Below are 21327 nucleotides of genomic sequence, written 5' to 3'. Positions count from 1 at the left end.
GAGGCAGAGCCGCCCAGAGGTAAAGAGCACGGACTCCAGCCAGACGGCTTCTGGCTTTGGAATGGGCCGGCTGTGTGACCTTGGGCAAGTTGTTTGAACTCTCTGTGCTTTGGTTCCTCATCTGTGAAATCAGGGCCGTTATTCACATTCCGTCTGCTAAGGTGGTTGTCAGGATGATTAAATACATGTGAGGAACTTAGAGCAGCACCTGGTTCTTGGAAGCCCGCAGTTATCTCTCAGCTATGGTGACTATTCAGGATGGAATTTCCAGGCACCACACTGCACTCCTCCCTCTGCAGCCTCCTCCACATCTATCCCTGCAAGGGAGGGTAGTTTGAGTTGTTTCCTCACCCAGGTCACTGGGCAAATGCCCCTCACCCCTGGGGGGCCGTGCAGACCACAAGCACTGTGGTGGGTGCACACGTGCTCAGCTCAGCAAGGTCTCTGACGCCTCTGGGGCTGCAGCACTGGACATCTGGGACAGCCCCTCCCTCCAGGCTCCTGGCTCCTGCTACTGGAGTCATTGTGTCCCTCCAGGACTTCAGTGATGTTTAAATAGTGGTTTAATAGGAGGAGGAATATTAGTTCCCGTCCCCCCTCCTACTCAGACCATACCTGAATCACTCCCTGTCACCTGCTCCTTCTGCTGTTCAGTTCAGCATGTACAACCCCACAACGATGCGGAGCAGCCAGACGTGTGACGTGCCCCCCAGGCCCTCACCTCCGGGCCCTGACCCCAGACAGCAGTTCTATAAGTTCCCGCCATTATTGATGGGGAGGGACCGAGAGGTAGAATCTGGGTGCGTCAAGACCCCCATCTCTGCCGGGAGAGCTTCAGAGTGCGCGGCAGGGCTGTCCCATCCCCGGGGGCTCACGGGGCTTCTCATCTGGTTCTCTTTCAGGGGGAGCGACCACTCCAGGATCCCACCGTCCTCGCCTTGACTCTCTGGAACAGAATGGTGAGTGGCTGGGAGTCCCGGGGCGCTGCCCTGCCAGCCTGGGGTTTAGTCTATGGAAGGAGGAGCAGGGCCTCTGCCGTCGTGCCCCGTCTGCTCACCGCTCTGATGGAGGGGTTGAAGGACACCAGCAGGACCCCAGGATGATGATTCTGGGCCATCGGGGGCCCCTCCCATATCCAGTGACAGTCCATCTGGGACCACCTGGGAGTTTCACCTCCTCTTCCCGGAAGCTGGGCTGCAGCCCTGACAGTGAGCAGGGCTCCCTGGGCAGCCTCGGTCCTGCTTTTTCTGGACGCAGGAACGTTTCCTTGGCATCTGTCTGGGAGACTTCACTTGGGGTGGGGCACTAGGCAGCAGGCTCACGTAGCAACCTGGTCCAGCTCTCCCTCACTTTACACTTAAGTTTCCAATGCCCAGGGTGGTGCCTGGGGTGAGTGTGGAGTGATGAAGACCTGGGTTCAAAGCTCTCACAAGCTGTGTGAACTTAGGGTCTCAGCTCCCTTTCTGCGAAACCCCTGAGCCAACACATGGAGAGTGTACAGCTCCCTCCCGGCCCACAGTGAGTATTCACCATGGGTGGCCCTTCTTACTCTGACTGTGACGGGCTTTCCCCAGACTCTGAAGGTCCCCCAGGGCTGTCTGGGATTAGTCAGTGGATGGAATGTTCCGTCAAAACTTTGAACCTCTCCAGAGCACCAGACAGAGACCTGATTGTGCCATTTATTTTTTTCCCATCCAAACTATCCTAGAATTCCAGTGACAGAAACTTGGTTTTCTTCTTCCTTGCATTAGAAAAATTTCTCTCCATCTCCTTAAACTGAGGTGCCGTGCGGAGTCCTGTGAGCAGCTGTAGTTGGGTGTGCGGTAGCCAGTAAGACAGCAGGGAGGGCAGGGGCTAGCCCAGGCAGCCCGGATTGATGGAGTCACGCTAACCTTCGGAGAAGGCATTTGATTTCTTTGAACGAGGACCCTTGTTGGTGGGCCTGGCCCCTGAGCGGTCAGGCCCCAGAAAACCACTTTGCTGCTGATCTCCTGTGAAGGGCCGAGGAAAGGAACCTGACCGGTCCTGCACAGGCCTCCCTCCCTCCACCCTCTCTCTGGGGGAGGAGGGTTGATTCTTCCAGCTCAGCCAAACCTCTCTCCTCCTCTGTTACCCTTCTCCCAAGCAACAAAAGAAATCCTAGAGGGTGCCTGCCCTATGCTGGGTCCGAGGAAGATACAGGAGACACACCAAATGGCCTAGCGAATAGCTGGAAGGGCACAGCAGGAACAAGGTCATGCCCTGGACAGAGCACCCAAAAGGGATATGGGCAAGCCCCACGAGGGTGGGATTGGAATTGGCTTTGTCGGCATGGGTTGGGGGGAAATATGTCAGAGGAGGTGGGGCTGGCATTCCCAGGCAAGAGGAGCCGTGTGAACAGAATAAAATGCACTAGCAAGGGGTGGTGGGAGAGGAACGGGATAAGGAGGCCCCACGAATGAGTGAAGTGCCCTGTGCAATCGGACAGGCACACGGCATGCACAGCGTCCTGAAACCCACTCAAGGGTGAGGATGGGCAGGTGCCCAGAGGGGAACAGAAGGTCTCACACTCAAGGCCAAAGGACTGGGACCCAGTAGGTGTCCCAGGGGCTTTGGGGAGGAGGCGGCTTTCCTAGGTGGGCAGTTACCTGCGCAACCAACCAGCAGTCGTGTCCCAGGGAGAGGCCTTGAGGTCCCTGTAGCCGAGCCAGCGAGGAGGGAAGCGTGTCCCCTGGCTTCCTCTCGGGCAAAGTGCCAGACCATCCCGTGGCTCCCGAGTGAGCACAGCTGCCAGAACGCGTGGACGGCTCCTGCAGGCCCGGGTTAATTTATGAGAAATTACGAAGGTAACAGGTTAGGGGAAAGGGCACTGGGTAAGGAGCCAGAAAACCTGGGTTCTGAGTCCAGCTGTGCTTTTGGTTGTTTCTTGAGATGAGTCATGTGCTCTTTCTGGGACCCATTTTCTCTGTTTGCCAGCCTCAGAGGACCTTGGAAAATATAGGAGCAGTTCACCCTTGGGTTCCCTCCTGTGTCCTCCCAGGGACATGGGGAGGCCGGGAGCCTCCCTGCCTCCACCTCTGTGTGCCTCTGTGGTGTTGTGTTTAACTGCGACTACAGAGGTAAAAGCCAGCTATGTCCGTCATGCCCACATTTGCAGACACACAAGAGCCCCGAGTGAGGGACACCCTCTTACATGGGGAGCAGAGAGGGGCCAGCAGAATCGCTGTGACCAGAGGGGCCCAGCTTCTACCGCCTCTCTCCTTGGCCTCGACCTAGGACACAGCGATGGTGGCGACCGTTCCGGGCCACACAATGTCTGCTCCCCGGGCTAAGTCCCGAGGTTCGTGTAAGCTCTGAGAGCCAGTGAAGGAGAAAACCCCACACACCCGCACGCAGTCATCGTGAGCGGCCCTGCTTCGGAAACACACCTGGCTGCATGAGCCACCCAGACGGAAGCGGAGCTCCTGGCGCAAAGCGGAGGAGGATTTTGTGTTTGGGACGTAATTCAGTCCCTGGGCCCTTCCTGCCTCCTCAATAACTTCTGATAATTCTTATGTAACAGTAGTGTTGATGAGACCCACCTGTGGGGACTCAATTGCCAGGTCCAGCAGTCACGGCCCCCCACCTTATGCCCAGCCCTGCACTAGCGCCAGAGCCGCAGGGCAAGGCGAGAAGGGCTGACAGTCAAGCGGGACTCTTGAGAGCGTGTCTAAGGTCATCCCCCCACCCCTGCCACACTCCAGTTCATCTCGGGGGCAGGGAAGCTGTGCAGTAGAGATGCAAGCAATTAAAGGGCTGAAAAGTGGAGCGAGAGCCCAAGACCAGAGTCCCCAGGGTGTGTGTGGGTGTGTGCAGTGCAGGGTGGTGGATGGAGGGACACGCAAAGGGTCATTTGATATTGCCGAGTCATTTCCCATCCTGAGCATGGAGGGTCAGAGCGTGTGTGAAGGGGATTAATGGCAGCAGGAAGGATGTAGGTGACAAAGAGACATTTAGGACAAGGTTCTTAGTGCAAATGGGTTTATTGGGAAAACCTATGAGTTTTCCTTTGGAGTCCTTAAAAAATTAGGTTCTGTTATATCCATTCGACTAAAATTATCACAACGTGGCTTTCTCAACATTTCTTTCCAGATTCTATTATTGATTAAATTCTTGAAAGATTGGAGAAGAGAAGTCAGGCCACTTCGACACTGGGCCACCGACTCAGGCCCACTGAACACTCCCTTTCAGAGCGGCCCTGAAAGTTCTGGGTTGGAATCCCATACTTAGGAGTGTCCACCATCAGAATAAAACTGAAAGGAGATGGGGAGTGCAGTTCCTCCTCCAGCCCCTGAGCAAAAGGTTGCCACTCCTTTTACAGAAGGTTAATTACACCCTCTTATCTGACCCTGTCCGTTTGGGTGAAGGAAGGTTACCTGAGAAGGGTAAAGTTCTTTCCCTGCTTCTTGTTTGCTGGGCACGGATGCCGGGATAAGATATTGCTGAGGAATCTAAAAGGCTCGTGGAAGATGGCAGAGCCCGTGACTGAGCCAGATAGGGGGGGCTCCATCCTGTAGCCTCCTGCCTCTTTTGTCCCCCGTCAAGGTCTGTGGGAGGGAAACGGAGGGGAGAGGAGGGACCGGGTGCCCTAGGAGCCCAGCTCCTGCGGGCAGCAGGGCTGGCAGCAAACATGAGGTCCCCAAACAGTAGAAGACGGTGCGTGCAAGAGAAAAATCTGTGATCTCTCAAAGCCACTGTATTTTTCTGTTAAGTGTTTACAAATGTATAACTAACATTTAAAAATAACAGAAGAAACTTAAAATCCTTGCTCCGTTGAATTCTCCAACTGCCTTCATTTTTCGATCTTCCCTCCAAGGCTTTTACCTGAGCCGATCCTCTGCTGCTTTCTCTGGCGGGTACACCATACACTTTTTGTTTATCTTGTTAGGTAGGCTTCAGTTATCATTTAAGTAGCTGCCTCTATCAGCCACTGGTACCACTATCACTGTTCCTGAATTGCTAGACACTCTAGTTGTTAACGTGGCGCCGTGCTATGTCCCATGTCACTGTACCTCTGTGTCCCAGGTAAAGACATGGGGCTTGCCAGGTGACAGAGGGTTTCATTCATTCCCTGCTGGTTTACACGAGAGCCATTTATTTGCCCTTCCTTCCCATTCCTACTCTCCTCTCTGAGGGAAATTTAATCAGGGAGCTGGCCAGCAGCAGGGCAGCAAGGAGGGGGATGCGACATCAAGATGAATAACTGGCTCCTGGGTGATCAGGTAGCCGGTGACCCTATGAGAGCGATTCGGTTGAATCTGGACATCCATGTCCTTGTGTCAGCTCAACCTCCCTGGTGTTCAGTTTCCCCTGTAACAGGAGGGGCGGGCTGGGAATCAGTGCTTCCTCTCCCGCAGTCGGCCTCAACTTGAGCATGCGTGTCAGAATCCCTGGAGGGCTTGATAAAGCACAGGGAGCTGGACCCCACCCCAGAGGTGGGGGCTGGGAATTTGCCATTTCTAACGTGTTCCCAGGTGATGCTGGCGCTGCCCGCCCAGGGTCACACTCTGAGAAGCACTGAGCTAATGAGCCTTTCTCAGTGGTACCCTAGGATGCTGCCACCTGTGTAAGACTTTTCTGTCCTAAACATCACCTTCTTTTCTAGATGGAGCCAGCAGGACAGAAAGATGAGCCATTCAGTGCAACAGAGAGAAGGCCAGTGAAATGTCCCTCTCAGGTAGGCAAGGACTGGAGGGGGCGGGGGGGCGGCATCTCCTGCTGAGTTGGGGAGAAAGGTGGGGTCACCAAGCAGGGGGCTTTGCTGCGAAGTGGGTCTTACCTGGTTGAGACATTAGCCCATGAGAGTCTCGGGTCTGTTCTTCTGGGCCTGGGCACACCTAAGGTTTGTACCTGTGGGTGAGGAGAGCTGTTTTGACAGAACTGAGGCCCCTTCCGTGCTTGTAGAGGGCATAGGAACAAAGCCACAGCTCACTTGGCCCCAAGTGCTAAGATGGGAATCTTAAATATGTGCCTAATATATAGTAGGTATAGAATTAATGTTGCTGAATAAATTAATGAAAAAATAACTGAATGTAAATGAATAGAATTCTTTTTTATCACTTAATGCTAGTCAAATTTTTGGCTTTCTTGATGAATTGGTAAGTTTTTGTTACTAGGCTGTAAGAACTGCATAATTCACCCTCTTTTCCTCTTTGCCTTGGCTCTCAGGAAACTTAAGATTAGGTTCTCTTTTCATGGAAATATACCTGCTTTGCCTGTTGGCATGAACCTCGGGTAGAGAGCAAAAGATGCTGACTACTGCAAATGGGAAATTTCAAAATGTTAATGAGCTCCTTCAGGGAACTCATGGGCAGTAGAGAGAAGAAAAGCCAGAGAATGTTTCTCTCATCATTTGAAGGATGGTATGAATGTTTCAGATTGGCCAAAGGCATTGCTGGGTGATAAAAGTTGATGATTATAGGATACGGATTTCTGGATCGTGGTTACAACGCATAACCTTTCTCTGCAGGAGAATCCCTATCTGTTCACCTACAGGAACAGCAACTATCTGCCCAGATTGCTAAAATCCCAGGCGAAGTCTGAGGTATGGAGAGGTTTTTCTGTGGTTGACAAACATGCAAATGAACCAGGGGCGGTACCTTGCTGAGTCTTTTGAAGCTTCCAGGGCAGTTCTTGTGTTCTGGACCCCCATGGGTAGGTTGGAGAAGAGTGAAGGAGCACATGTGTGGTTGTCCCCTTGGTGCTTGAAGCAGGGCTGCCCTCCAGCTCCGTCTTTAAAACGGCCTCATCAACCAGCATCCCAGGCTTCACGGGGTGTGTTGGGGGGCTCAGCACTACCTGTTCCCCGTCTATTTTGATGTGAGACAAGAATTTCAGGCCCTCCCCAAATCTCTGACAAGTCCTTCAAAACTCATCTGAGCCCTTAATCTGAAGAGAAAGTCCAGAAAAGGCAGAGAAATGGGGTGAAGTCTGAAAGCTGTCAGCATGGAGACCGGAAGGCCTCAGCTGTCGGCCACACCTTAGGCGCCACCTCACACTCACGTCCTGCTTATGACTTATCTCATGAGTCTTTTTCTGATACTTCCCGTCAAGATTAGATAGGGCACTCCACACTCCTCTGAGGATGCAAGAAACGCTTGAAGGTCGTCCTCCTTCTCAGAGGACTGGGGACCAATATGGGTTGAGACGAATTTGGTGGTGGTCCCAGCACCACCCCTGCCTCCCTATTGGATAAAAGAGGGTGCGATTTACTCCCAGTGGTGTAGGCAAAGCTGATGGCCTGGGCCTGCACCACAAAGCCCAAGAGATACAGCGTAAAAGACTTGATTTATCAGCTTGTCCCATGCTTTCTAACTAATATCACAGCAGTAAGGATACATCTGAGAGGCAACATGGTGCCGTGAGTTGAGAGAGCTGGCTCTGGGTTCAAATCCAGACTCTTGCACTTACTGGCTCTGTGTCAGGGGGACTTACCCTCTCTGTGCCTTAGTTTTTCAAATCTGGGAAATGGTGATGGTCATAGTCATACCTAATAGAGTTATTAAATTGTAATAAGTTATTAAGTATAAGGCACATTATCTGGCATGCCATGAGTTTTATAGAAGAGGGAGCAATGCATATCTTCAGGATACATTTACTGAATACCAGCTGTGTACCATTAGGATGCAAGCTCCATGAGGGCAGGGGCTCAGAGCAGATACCTAGTCACCATTAGCCAAATAACTAAATGGGTGGGTGGGTGGGTGGGTGGATGGGGACCAGGCATAGGAGATAAAAACACAAATACGTTGCTTGTCCCAAGGAACTCAGTCTAGTGGAGTCAACCAGCAGTGATAGCACAATGTAAAGAGTGTTGTAAGGTTTCCACGGGGTATTCTGGGAACACAGCGGAAGAACAAATGACAGACAGGAGAGAGTTGAGAAGGCTTCCCCAAGAGTGCCCATGACCTCAGCCTGAGGGTGACAAAAGTCAAGCCAGGTGGGTGGGAGTGAGGGAAACGGAGGGAAAGGGAAAGAAAGAGCAGAGGTAGGTGTTCGGACAAAGATGTGGAGGGACAGAGAGTCAGGTGGATGGTTTGGAATGTCGGGGGCTTCCTACACCGTGCTGAGGAGGATGGACTTTATGCTGATGTTAGTACAGGGTAGAAATATGCTTATTCAACCAACAAGTGTTTATTGAGCATCTACTGTGCAGTGTTCTAGGCTCTGGACTTACAAGAAGCAAAATGGCTGAAAATTCCTGCTTTCACTGAGAATTTGGGCAAGGGAGTGATTTTTATATTGAGAGAGAAAGAGTCCTCTGAATGGATTCAGAAGGCTGGGGAGGAAGCCCACAGGCCGGCAGCAGTGATGATGGTGAACAGGGCCATGTTCCAGGAGGAAGGGACAAGGTCTGCACTTAGCCTGAGGCTGAGGGACTAGGGAAGGGGAGCCGGCTTGGGAGCATCTGGAAAGGGTGTTGTGGACACTCAGATGTGAGTGTTGAAAGAGAGGGAGAAATCCTACATGATGCTTAGGTTTCTGTACTAAGTGATATCTTCCAAAATAGAGGCCCACGTCTCACCCAGTTTCTTAGGTTGCAAGATCCATTTCTTCTTATTTCTCCGTGTGTCTCATTTTAGGTGAGAAATGGAATGGAAGTCAGGTGTCCTGACAAGGCTCCCTCTGACACGATTCCCACATCAGGTACACGGCTTGAGTCAAGTGATTTTTAAACTCATTTGAGGTCTAAAACCATCAAAGTAAGAGCAGCCTTAAGATGACAGGGGCTTACTTGTAAGTTCATGCCTGTGTTTGATTATTCTTTAACTAAAATATGATAACATTATCAGAAAGCATTTATTGAGCATTAACTGTGTGCCAGGCCATGCTCTGCAAAGGGCCCAGTGTCAGGTGAGTGAGCTGATGTCATTGTCCTCGCTGGGAAGCCTTGATGAGGTGAACTTATTCTCTGAAAAACAAAACTACCTTTAAGCAGGAAGCAAAAATAACCAGTCCAAGCTCCGGGTCAGAGCCATATGCAGAGTGCACTCAAACATTGGAAAGCATGCCATCTTACAAACGTGCCATTTTCACTGCTTCTCTGTGTTTCCAAGATGACTGGTGCTGGGCCATGAAAATGAGGCTCATGGAACATTCTAGGCAGAGACCTTCCCAAAGAGGGGCTGCCTAAGGGCTGAAACTTTTCCTCCAGGTGAGCCAAACTCTGAGTGATGGCTCTGTGCACATGATCATGGGAGGTCACGGGAGAGCCGTGTGGTGGCCCACGTGACTCACAACCTCAGCCCAGGAGCATTTCTGCAACAGTGCGATAAGTTCTCATGCTTGGTCCTAGAGGGTGACTCATTTGTTCATTGATTCGTTCACTTGTTCACTCATCTATTAGGTGATTGTTGAATGCCTCTTATGTGCCTTCCAGGATGGAAAGCGAAGTTTGGAGATGTCACAGTGTGCAAATCCTTGTAGTCACATTATCCCCTTTTGCTGAGTATTAGTAGAACAAGTTTAAGTGTCAGCCCACCCTTCATGCCTGTCTTAGCTCTACACGCTCAAATCTAGCCAAATGACAGGCAAGTAAGTTAAAAATCTTCTCACCAAAACTTCAGTGTGTAACTGGTTCTTGACTAAGTTGCAGAATAATGGAATAGGTGATAAAAGTCTTACACACGGGGCTTCCCCGGTGGCACAGTGGTTAAGAATCCTCCTGCCAATGCAGGGGACACGGGTTCGAGCCCTGGTCCGGGAAGATCCCACATGCCACAGAGCAACTAAGCCCATGTGCCACAACTACTGAGCCTGTGTGCCACAGCTACTGAAGCCTGTGTGCCTAGAGCCTGTGCTCCGCAACAAGAGAAGCCACCGCAATGAGAAGCCCGCACACCTCAACTAGAGAAGGCCCGCGCGTAGCAACAGAGACCCAACGCAGCCAGAAAGTAAATAAATAAAATAAAAGTCTTTTAAAAAGAAAAGTCTTACACACACACACACACACACACACTTAGTCTTTAGACTTTTTCCCCCCGTACTTAGTGACAGCCCCTTCCTATTGGTTAGTTTACTAGCAGAACTTCAGTAGCAGAAACAAATTGTTAGCTTCATATGTAGGCCCTCCAACAGCAAAAACTCAAAGATGTATGTATGTATAGAGAGAGGGAGGGGGGAATTTGAATGTTTTAATAGCCATGCTCTTTACAGTGAAATGATATCCATCCTCTTTTTTTTTTTTTTTTTTTTTTTTTGATATCCATCCTCTTTTAATCTTATCATTCTGAAAGGATGGTGTGTAAAGATTTTGCAATCTGTCTAGATTATGTTCCCGTCATGACAGTGATAACCAAGCAATCCATTCGAGCATATCTGAACACCTGAAAGCCAAATAAAATGTGAATCTCTTCTTTATTCCTTGACCCTGAAGATTATCTTGTTTATTGGCACTTGAAGATGTAAGCACAAGAAACCTCGAGACCTTGAGATCTTAGATACTCTGGTGATAGAAGCTGTTTGGATAAGCAGATGGATAGATTTATGCCTCCTTGATCTAACCAAGTGGGCCTGGGACCAAAACATTAGCACCGGCCAACTGGGTGGCAGAACTCATGGGCTAATGTTGGGCCTGCACCTCTGAGTCCCCCTGAAAAGTGTCTTTAGAAAAATGGCAACAACTAACTGGACAAAACCAAAAAACACATTTCATTACTGCGCTTGATCTACGATTGGACATTTTAATCATACTTGTGGCTGTCAGGGTGGGAAAAAGACTTAGCACAGGGTCACGTTATTATTACCCTTGATAATCGTCATACTGGTAAGGTCGTTCACTCTTCTGGAGATCATGTTGGCAATTTCTAGTTGAGATGAAGGCATCTGATACACACTTGTAAGAGCAGATCATCTTATCTTTACAACCCCAGTGACTCAGCACATGGTAGGAGCCTGATGAACGTTGTTGAACTCATCTTAATTATGGAGTATTTCTACTTCAGCAAATCAAAAATTCCCAGAGTTGAAAACGATCTTAAAAACCAACTGGATCAAAGTGCCTTCCGTTAAGACACCTTTTCACTAAGACTCTCTTATAAAATAGCTGTTTTATCTCCAGAGTTGTTTTCAAAAACCTTCTTTGTAGTCCCCTTTTCTAGTGTCTCTCTCAAACCAACTCACAGATACACCTAGCTAATGAAAACTGATCATTTCAAAATAAGATACTGCCTTCATCAACAGGTCCCGGCCCCTGGCTGCCCGGGTGCCTCACGCTCACCCCATTTGGAGCCCACAGGTGATGAACCTCTTCTACTGATCCACGGGGCTTGGGATGAGATATATAGAGCTGATGTAAGTAATTTTTAATACCAATCGCTATTTGGTAGCATGAGTAAATGAATGCACACAGGCGTGCTTCCAATTTTTCCCTTCTGGTCAGTGCATACATGCAATTTACTGAGTGCTACCTCCTGTGGACTTTATAACTTCATAAGTACTTACATCATTTTATATTACTTCATGGCCCTGTCCCTAACATAGTTGGGATAACTAAGAAAAATATGCTGGGCCTGGTAGATGACTTAAGGTTTTCCCAGTGAGAAAAGGAGTAGCATTTTGTAAACAGAAGAGTGGCAATAAAGAGCCAGAGGGCACATGGCTCATTGGCTATCCATTGAAGCTGGCTATCTTGAAGTCAAGCTGCTAATTCCTTGCAGAGGGGAAAAGTCATAGTATTTGAAAATAGGAGTCCACAAAGCTAATTCTATGCCACTGTCACCAGTAGTATCAATTAGAACAGTTCATTTATTTTAAGCTATTGATTCCTTTCTAAGTCCCTGATGTCATTTATTTTACCCATTTGGCTAAAATGAGCTATTCAAACGCTGATATGAAAAATGCCCAGGTTACAGGCATTGGGTGACCACTAGGTGTTTCACTTCATTGTGAATCAGCTGTCTACTGTCCAGTGTACGTCCTGAAACTGTTTCTATAGTCACCACCTGCTCATGAGTCTTGTGACCTAACCTAGCCTGTGACTAGGAAGTAGTGACGCCCCACAGGGAATAACAGCCTGCCTGTCCCCTCGGCGTGACCAGCCTACTGAACAAGTTCAAACGCACCCCCAAGACACTCAGATGAATGTATTTTCCTTCCCTGCAGTTTCCATCATTTAAAGCTTTGAGAGCTGTAGTCTCTGACACAGAGCCTCTTCCTTAGCCTTTAATTCAACTGAACACATTTCTTGAGCTCCTACTGTGTGTCAGGCACATATTTCTTCATATAAACTTATGCCAAAGCACTTCAAAGACAGAAACAAGGCCCAACCTGTGACAGCAGTTTACCACCATTGCAGAAGTCCTTATATAAGTCCCTAAAATCTGAGAGCAAAAGGGTTGGGCAGCCCTAGCTGACAGTCGAGAGAAAGTTGGTTTTTCAGATTATGGCCCCAGGTTTAAGTTGTTGGGTTACACAAGAGAAAACTCCCAAGTGTCAAGTCTTTCTCCTGCTGTTCCTTTTCATGTCCAATGGGCAGTTTCCCCATTCTATACTCTAGTCAAGCATTTTCTGTCTATTCATGATCTCTTATCATAGTTTGGATGGCCTTCTGATAAGCGGCCCCTTCTGTAAAAATCTTGATGAGTGAATGATGTGTTTATCAACTGCTTTCAAGGTGGTGGACAGTTTGTACCAGAAAATGTTTAGCTAATCAGCCCACACAAATTTAATCTTATCTCTAAAGAGTTCTTTCCCCAAGGAGAGCAATTGCTAAAGTGCTTTGCTGTGGTTCCAGGCTGTGTCTTTATCATATATGATAATATTAACAAAGCTCAAATCAAGGTCTCCAGAATGTCAAACCAATGAAATGTGTGTTGGATTCTATTTGAATAAAATCCCAGATGAGTCAAACTCCTCCCATCTAGACTTGGTTCATTTGGTTTATTATCTCTTACAGGTCATTCCTTACAGAATGACCAACAGGAAACCACCCTTCCCAACATACCTACCAGTCTATCTACACGTATATACACACACGTAGATGTGGACATACACGAGTGCACGCATATGTGTGTGTTTCCTTTCTGCCTGCTACAAATTTAGGAGACAGGAATGGCCCGTTTCAGCTGCCCCTTTAGCAAACTGCAATGTGCTTTCAAAGCAAATCTATCCATCTCTTCCACATTTTACCAGCCCCAAAGATTTCCCCTAACCTTTGCACACCAGTTAGTGTTCACGGAATTCACTGAATTACACATTATGGCAACAAGAATACGGTGATTGACTATCACCATTAGGAGCTAAAATAAACCCTCTAGAGTTGAGGGGAGGAGGTCTTATTTTCCATTTTGTTTTCTTTTTTACCCAGAGCCTGATTTCTTTGAGAAGAGTCATTTGAAAGTTCTCAGGCTTGGCCCCGTCGATGTGGGCTAATGTGTGCAGCTGGCTTCGTGATTTGATAATGTTCTTCTAACCACATAGCCTTGGGCCCACCCCAGACCTACTAAATCAGAAACTCTGAGGGTGGCAACCAACCATCTGTGTTTTAACAAGCTCTCCAGATGATTCTGATGCATGCTCGAATTTGAAGACCACTAATCTCTATATTTTGCATACACACATTCACAGCTATGCATGTGTTAGTCTGCATGCTGTCATAGGGAAGAGGCAGGGACTTTTACTTTTCCAATGAGAGGAAATCCTCAGTGGGAGCAGCAGTTCCACATCTGCAGACAGCATGGAAGTCAGGTAGACAAGATGTCTCCATGGAAGGAGACAAGACCTAGAGATCTCTTTGAACATTGTTCCCACTGACTGTTAACACAGCTTTCCACGCAGGTGTGATTATACACCATGATTTGGATGTTGATGAGTGAAGCAGGCTATATGTAGCCCGCTGGTGTCAAAAGCATCTTGTTCTCTGTGTTTTACTGCCCTCGTTATAGAGTGACTTGGTAAAGAAGGGCTGTCGAGAGAGCCTCCTGGCAGACAGATTTCAGTTTATCCATCTTAAGCAGTGGTCCACTGAAATGATGGGTTTCTTTCCACACTGAAGTAGTGGGTCACCCCGTGGTACAAATGCTATATTAGACTTCTTCCAAGGCTGAAAGCTAATTGACAAGTTACTGCAACATCGTGCCGCTAGAGACCATGAAAGGCACATCTGAGGAAAGATGAAGCCGTGTCAAAGTCGGAGTGACTATGGGAGGAGGTGCCCCGGGGGAGTGGGAGGTGAACTTGTGATTTGAGGGGACAGAGCCACATATGGCATAAGGAATTTAAGTGTGATTCCCAAAATGCACTTGGATTCATGTCCGTATGTATATAAGGTAAAGGGGTAGATAGATATAGGACAGGCGTATATATGCAAGTAAATACATACATGTATATGTATGTGTGTATGTGTGTGTATATATGTGTAATATTCATGTTAAGCTCCTAACTTGTTAGCCAGGCATAAAAGGCCCTTGGCCCTAACATACATTTCCAATGTTATTTTTTTTTTTGAAGTATAGTTGATTTACAATGTTGTGTTAATTTCTGCTATACAGCAAAGTGATTCAGTTATACATATATGTATTGATACATTCTTTTTTTAATATTCTTTTCCATTATGGTTTATCATAAGTTATTGAATGGTCCTCTGTGCTATACAGTAGGACCTTGTTGATTATCCATTCCATGTATAATAGCTTACATCTGCTCACCCCAACCTCCCACTCCATCCCTCCCCCAACCCCTGCCCTCTTGGCAACCACAAGTCTGTTCTCTATGTCCATGAGGCTGTTTCTGTTTCGTAGATAGGTTCATTTGTGTCATATTCTAGATTCCACATATAAGTGATATCATATGGTATTTGTCTTTCTCTTTCTGACTTACTTCACTTAGTATGATAATCTCTGGTTGCATCCATGTTGCTGCAAATGGCATTATTTCATTCTTTTTTATGGCTGAGTAGTATTCCATTGTATATATGTACCACATCTTCTTTATCCTTTCATCTATCGATGGACATTTAGTTTGTTTCCATGTCTTGGCTATTGTGAATAGTGCTGCTATGAACATGGGGGTGCATGTATCTTTTCAAATTAGAGTTTTGTCTGGATATATGCCCAGGAGTGGGATTGCTGGATCATATGGTAATTGTATTTTTTGTTTTCTGAGGAACCTCCATACTGTTTTCCATAGTGGCTGCACCAACTTACATCCCCACCAAATGTATAGGAGGGTTCCCCTTTCTCCACATCCTCTCCAGCATTTGTTATTTGTAGACATTTTTTTTTTAATTTTATTTATTTATTTATTTTTGGCTGCGTTGGGTCTTCGTTTCTGTGAGAGGGCTTTCTCTACTTGCGGCAAGCGGAGGCCACTCTTCATGGCAGTGTGTGGGCCTCTCACTATCGTGGCCTCTCTTGTTGCGGAGCACAGGCTCCAGACGCGCAGGCTCAGTAGTTGTGGCTCACAGGCCTAGTTGCTCCGCGGCATGTGGGATCTTCCCAGACCAGGACTCGAACCCGTGTCCCCTGCATTAGCAGGCAGATTCTCAACCACTGCGCCACCAGGGAAGCCCTATTTGTAGACATTTTAATGGTGGCCGTTCTGACCGGTGTGAGGTGGTACCTCATTGTACCATTTGATTTTGCATTTCTCTAATAATTAGCTATATTGAGCATCTTTTCATGTGCCTGTTGGCCATTTGTATTTCTTCTTTGGAGAAATGTCTATTTAGGTCTTATGCCCATTTTGTCAACTGGGTTGTTTGTTTTTTTGTTGTTGAGTTGTATGAGCTGTTTGTATATTGTATATTTTGGAAATTAAGTCCTTGTTGGATGTGTCGTTCGCAAATATTTTCTCCCATTCTGTAGGTTGTTTTTTCCTTTTGTTTATGGTTCCAATGTTATTTCTTGTTAGTCTCCTTCCCATGCCCTTCACTTAAGTCAAACTGTACAACTTTCTGTTCTTTATGGACGTCACATGATTTACCACACCGCATCCTTATCTCATCATATCCTGAGTTCAAACATGACCTTCTCCATGTAGCCTGCTCTAAACTCCCCTCCCCACCCCCACACACACCTCTGAGGGTAAATCATCCCTCCAGCTCCTGAACCTCTTATCACTTTATACCTCTCATAGTATTCATCAGCCTATAAGTTATTATAACTATGGATGTTTCTCATTCCCTGCTTATCCTGCAAGCTTCCTGAGCACATTCTCCATTTCTGACCACTGTTTTGTCCCCAGGGCCCCCAGCCACTGCTCGGTGGCCAATATGTTTGTCATACAAGTAAGTAGCTGCTTAGCCACATCATAGCACATGCCTAAACTCAAGAGATAAAATAGTAGCAGGCTACGGAAAACAGTTTGGGGTTTCCTCAAAAAACCAAACATAGGATTATCCTATGGCCCACCAAGTTCCACTCCTTGGTATATACCCAAAATAATTCAAAACAGGCATTCCAATAAAGACTTGTATATGAATGTTCATAGCAGCACTATATATAATACCCAAAAGATGGGACCAACCCAAATGTCCATCAACAGATGAAGGAATAGAAAAATGTGGTATATCCACACAATGGAATATTAGTCAGCCATAAGAAAGAATGAAGTACTGGTACCTGCTACAACATGGGTGAACCTTGAAAATATTAGGCAAAGTGGAGGAAGCCAGACACACAGGTCACATTTTATGGTTCCATTTACATGAAATATCCAGAATAGGTAAATCCATAGAGAGAAAGCAGATAGTGGTTGTCATGGGCTGGTGGGAGTGAGGAGTGACTGCTTAGTGGGTACAGGTCTCTTCTGGGGGTGATGAAAATGTTTTGGAACTAGATAGAGGTCATGGTTGCACAACATTGAGAATGTACGAAGTGCCACTGATTGTTGACTTTAAAATGGTTAATTTTATGTTATGTGAATGTCACCTTGATAGTGGTTGTCATAGTGTTTTTTGTGTTTTTTTAAATTTTATTTATTTACTTATTTATTTTTGGCTGTGTTGGGTCTTCGTTTCTGTGTGAGGGCTTTCTCTAGTTGCGGCGAGCGGGGGCCACTCTTCATCAAGGTGCGCGGGCCTCTCACTATTGCGGCCTCTCTTGTTGCGGAGCACGGGCTCCAGACGCGCAGGCTCAGTAGTTGTGGCTCACGGGCCTAGTTGCTCCGTGGCATGTGGGATCTTCCCAGACCAGGGCTCGAACCCGTGTCCCCTGCATTAGCAGGCAGATTCTCAACCACTGAGCCACTAGGGAAGCCCCTGGCATAGTGTTTTTAAAAAAGTGGTATAAAGGCATTTCCTTTTTCACTTCAGAAAAACCGAGCTGATTTTTTTCTAATAAGATGGTATAATATTTTATCCCAACTATCAACAGATCCTAGAATGGATGAAGTATGGGTTTCACCTCCACCACAATCCCCTCCTTACTCCCAGATCATGTCGCCAGGGGCTGTTTCACACCCTGAGAGTAACTGCCCACCTGTGGCATCAGGTTCACCCAACACCAGCAGACACCTCTCCAAAAGTGGGGCCACCTTCCACCTCCCGAGCCCTGTGTCCAGGCGCCCCAAGGAGGAGACCGGCAGTCAGGCTCCACGGCTGCTGCTGCTGAGCTTTAGGACAAGGATGGGCTTTTAATATCTTTGTCCAAGCTGAATTGTTCTACTTTGTCTCAGTTTTCCTGGAAGGTGCTCCTTTGTTTTCAGAGGAGACAAGAAGCCCATCTTCTGTTCATCTTTGCTTTCAGTTCACAGGCTGAAGCTGGCTGACATCAAGGTCATCGGAGCCCTGGGTGACTCACTCACGGTGAGTTACTGACGGTGGAAGGAAGGGGCAGGAGAGGAGAAGATCTTGGTTAATAGGGGAATCTCACTCCTGGCCCTTAAGCATTGCCAACTCTGGTCCCAACCTCAGTCCCTCCCCACCTCCATGCCCACCCTGGAATCCAGCATTCCCTGCCCATCGTGTTTTCCCACCTCCGTTCTAACCTCATCCTTCCTCTCCTAACATGGGAATGAAGGAGAGAGCAGGAAGTGGGGGGACCCCACAAGGAGCCCCTGAAATGAAAGTAACCCAGCCCAAACCACACAGCCTGTCGGTGGTGGGGTGTAGGGCCCCTTCAAAGACCCGGTGCTTTGTTTTGTCCATGTAGGAAGGCGAAGGGAAGGTCCCAAGGGCAATGGGATGATGGGACAGGAACAAGTGCTAATGGGGGAGGGGTGAGAAAACCGGGGTCAGGGAAAGAGACAGAGGTACTAACGATGACCCAGCCCATGTCTGCAGGTGGCCTGTGGTGACCTCCCAGGCCCAGCAAAAAGCTATCCAGAAAAAGCAGAATCCGGTCCTTAGAGAGCCAGGGTAGGGGGTCTCTGAAGCTCTCGAACTTCAGGTCCACAGCGACTCGTTACAGAGGAGTCCAGCTGCTGTTCTCTGGATCAGTAGAATCTAGGGCCTCCAGCTGAATTTTCCCCCAAATACCAGCTGACACCTTTCATGTCTGTGGCCTCTTCACATTGATATGATCTCACTCAATATCCTCAACAAAATCCTGGGCCATATGACTCTCCTCAAACTGAAACCAACAAAGAAGGTGAAACTGGTTGAAGCGAAGTGAGTACCGCGGCCAATAGCTTGTAACTGCTGGGTGAGGACAGGACTCCCAGGTCCTGACTCTGAGGCCAGAATTCTGTCCCTGCCCTGTAGCCGTCTCCTCCATGACCCCTCGGGTACTCTTCACCCCAAAGGCCCTATGGCTCCTACCCTTCTGGGAAGGACAGGCAGGCTGGTCCTCAGCACTTCCTGCTGGGTGTGGCCTGATATGGCCTCCCGCCCCCACCCCCGGTCTCTTTGAAGATGCTCTCGGGATACGGAGTCATCAAGAATCAACACAGCTGGAAATGCCCTGGCCTTCCAGTGGTTAGGACTCAGTGCTTTCACCACTGTGGCCCAGATTCTATCCCTGGTCGGGGAACTAAGATCCCATGAGCTGCGGCGTGGCCAAAAAACAAAAAAAAACAAAAAAAACAGAATCAGCCCAGCTGTTCAGGACTACCTGGGGAGGCAGCAAGGCTCCTCCCCCGGAGGCCAGCCTTCCCCCACAGGCTGCCTGGGAGGCTAGCCCTTGCCCTTGGCATGACCTTTGGAGCAGCTCTGCTGGGAAATAACATGCTTTAGGCAAGGGACATGCACCTGCAGAGTGTGTCAGGGTGTGGTTTTAAAAGACCCTGCTCTTTCTTTAGCTGAGGAGTAGGTACGTGGCGTTTCCTTTTAATTATTCCATTTGTACATATTTGAGACCTATTCATATCAAAGGATTACAGGATACTTCCTTTTATGATGTAGTTCACGACTTTTAAAAAATGAGGGAAATGGGGCCCTGAAATGTGTCCTCTGGAAAACCGTACACTGCAGTATAATTTTCAGAGCGCTTCTGCCAGCCTAGGGTCCGGGCAGGGTTTCTCAGGGTGAGGCCGCCCTTGGAGGGCCCCAGAATTCCCAGCAGCAACTAGCACTCGTTTCTGACGAGGCAGGATGCAGGTCAAGACGTGGTGCTATCAAGACTCTAGATTCTTAAGTGCCGGACATTCCGGCCCGGCCAGGACAAGAACACAGACCCTCCGGCGAGCAGGCAGGGAAATCACCCCCTTGTGGTTCCCTTTCAGGCAGGTAATGGGGCCGGGTCCAAGCCTGGGAACGTCCTGGATGTCTCAACTCAGTATCGAGGTCTGTCCTGGAGGTGAGTGCAGGCGTGGCAAGGCCCGTAGACGCCCCGTCGCAGGGCAGGGGAGGACCCCTGAGCATGTAGAAAACAAGTTCTCTAGCAGAAGGATGAGTCAGCCTAGTGCTTTTCCATGAGAAATTTCTAAGTTTAATTTAAGGAAGGTATTTATCAGCTTCCCCAAACCAGATATTCCCCCAAAACAAGCCAGGACCTGAGCAGGAGGAATTTAGGGGAAAAACTACTCAGACGTTTGGGTTGGAAAAGTTGTGGCTTGCATTCTTCCCTCTGGGCAGCCACCTCAGAAGGAGGCAGCAGCCTTCAGAACCAGGGTTGTGTAGGAGCCCCAGCTGCCCGCTCTGTGTGACCTTGGGTAAGTTATTCAACCTCTCTGAGCTGGTCTCATCTTTGACGCAGAGACAATAATACTGCCTTAGCATTGTCGCGAGGCTTACAGAGAACTTAAATGCCCAGCACAGTGCCTGACACAAAGGTAGGTATAAATGGTAGCTGGGATCATTATTAAAGGGCCTTCACTTTACAGATGATGAAGCATGGCTCAGAGAGGGCAAGTAACCTGTCCGAGATCACACAGTCAGATGGTAAGAGAGCAAAAAGTAGAGTAGTGACTCCTGACCCCTAGTCCAGCACATCCCCCATCATGTATATATTGTGCAGGCTTGTTCCTGCTCTGCCTGTGATCAAACCCAGGCCGCCCCAGGCTGCGGTGAGCAGCACTCCTGCTTCACCTCTGCTATGAAAGCCCAGCTCATGCCAAGCAGGAGAGGGCAGGTTCGGTGTTCCCTCAACCTGGAATCCAGCATCTCTGGCACCAGCTTGAACCTGAGCGTTGAATCCCTGGTATCCTCCCTGGCGACGCTACACAGAGTTAAACCCAGACGTTTTGAGAACCTTTGAAATGTTCCCAGACGTACTTGGCAGAGAATGAGGGGATATGGAAAAGCAGGGAATCCAATCAACTCTGGAATGCTGCTTATTTTCATGCCTAGAAACCCATCCAACTTTGATTTCCTTGGAATTTTAGAAGCGGCTCAGAAGATGGGTTGCTCTCTAGAAGATACCCTTTAAAATCCGGGTTTTTCCCCAAGCCAAACAGGACGAGAACCATGAAGGCAAACTTTTTTTTTTTTTAATAATAATAATGCACAGCTGCAGTGGCTAGTCAGCGCTGGGCTGGGCTCTGCATCCAAGGAAGGGCCACTTCCCCTTTGGAAGATGGGGCTGAAGGGGCCCACTTAATTCCCCTGCCTCAAGGTCAAAGCTCAAAGTTAAAAAACAAAAAGTCAGCCATGACGGTTTAAGCCAGTTTTTTGTTTGGACGTTCTGGTTTGTGGGGCAAGGAGAGAGAAGTTGCTGTATTCTGGTTTTACAGTTTTTATACAGAAATAATGAGGAAAGGGCACGCCCCAAGCCCCCAGGGTGTTTCTCAGAAGGAGCAAGGTCTGTCTTGGTGGTGTCTGAGGTGTTTCAGCGTCGCTGGCAGTTTTAACCTTCATTTTCTTTTTTGTCCCCACGACGACGCAGTGCCGGCGGCGATCAGAACCTCAGCAGCGTCACCACCTTGCCCAGTGAGTACGCGCTCCCGGGGGTCCGGGGCGGGCTCGCCGCAGCCCTGCGCGTTTCTGCAGCTCCC

The 21327-nt window shown here is 48.4% G+C and overlaps 1 protein-coding gene across 1 annotated transcript in view; it reads left to right on the top strand.

Annotated features, from left to right (window-relative positions):
- PLB1 (phospholipase B1) overlaps window positions 1–21327 on the top strand; it is a 125356-nt gene that overhangs the window by 41495 nt on the left and 62534 nt on the right. The window contains exons 14-20 of the mRNA XM_036872583.1: window positions 903–959; window positions 5624–5695; window positions 6488–6562; window positions 8601–8664; window positions 17703–17761; window positions 19618–19691; window positions 21219–21262. Of these exons, the coding sequence (XP_036728478.1) occupies window positions 903–959; window positions 5624–5695; window positions 6488–6562; window positions 8601–8664; window positions 17703–17761; window positions 19618–19691; window positions 21219–21262 (445 nt within the window). The remainder of the gene's footprint in view (window positions 1–902; window positions 960–5623; window positions 5696–6487; window positions 6563–8600; window positions 8665–17702; window positions 17762–19617; window positions 19692–21218; window positions 21263–21327) is intronic.

This window comes from Balaenoptera musculus, chromosome 13 (assembly GCF_009873245.2).
Source record: "Balaenoptera musculus isolate JJ_BM4_2016_0621 chromosome 13, mBalMus1.pri.v3, whole genome shotgun sequence".
NCBI lineage: Eukaryota > Metazoa > Chordata > Mammalia > Artiodactyla > Balaenopteridae > Balaenoptera > Balaenoptera musculus.
The sequence above is the reverse complement of the archived record's forward strand: the minus strand, read 5'-3'. Positions and strand labels throughout refer to the sequence as shown.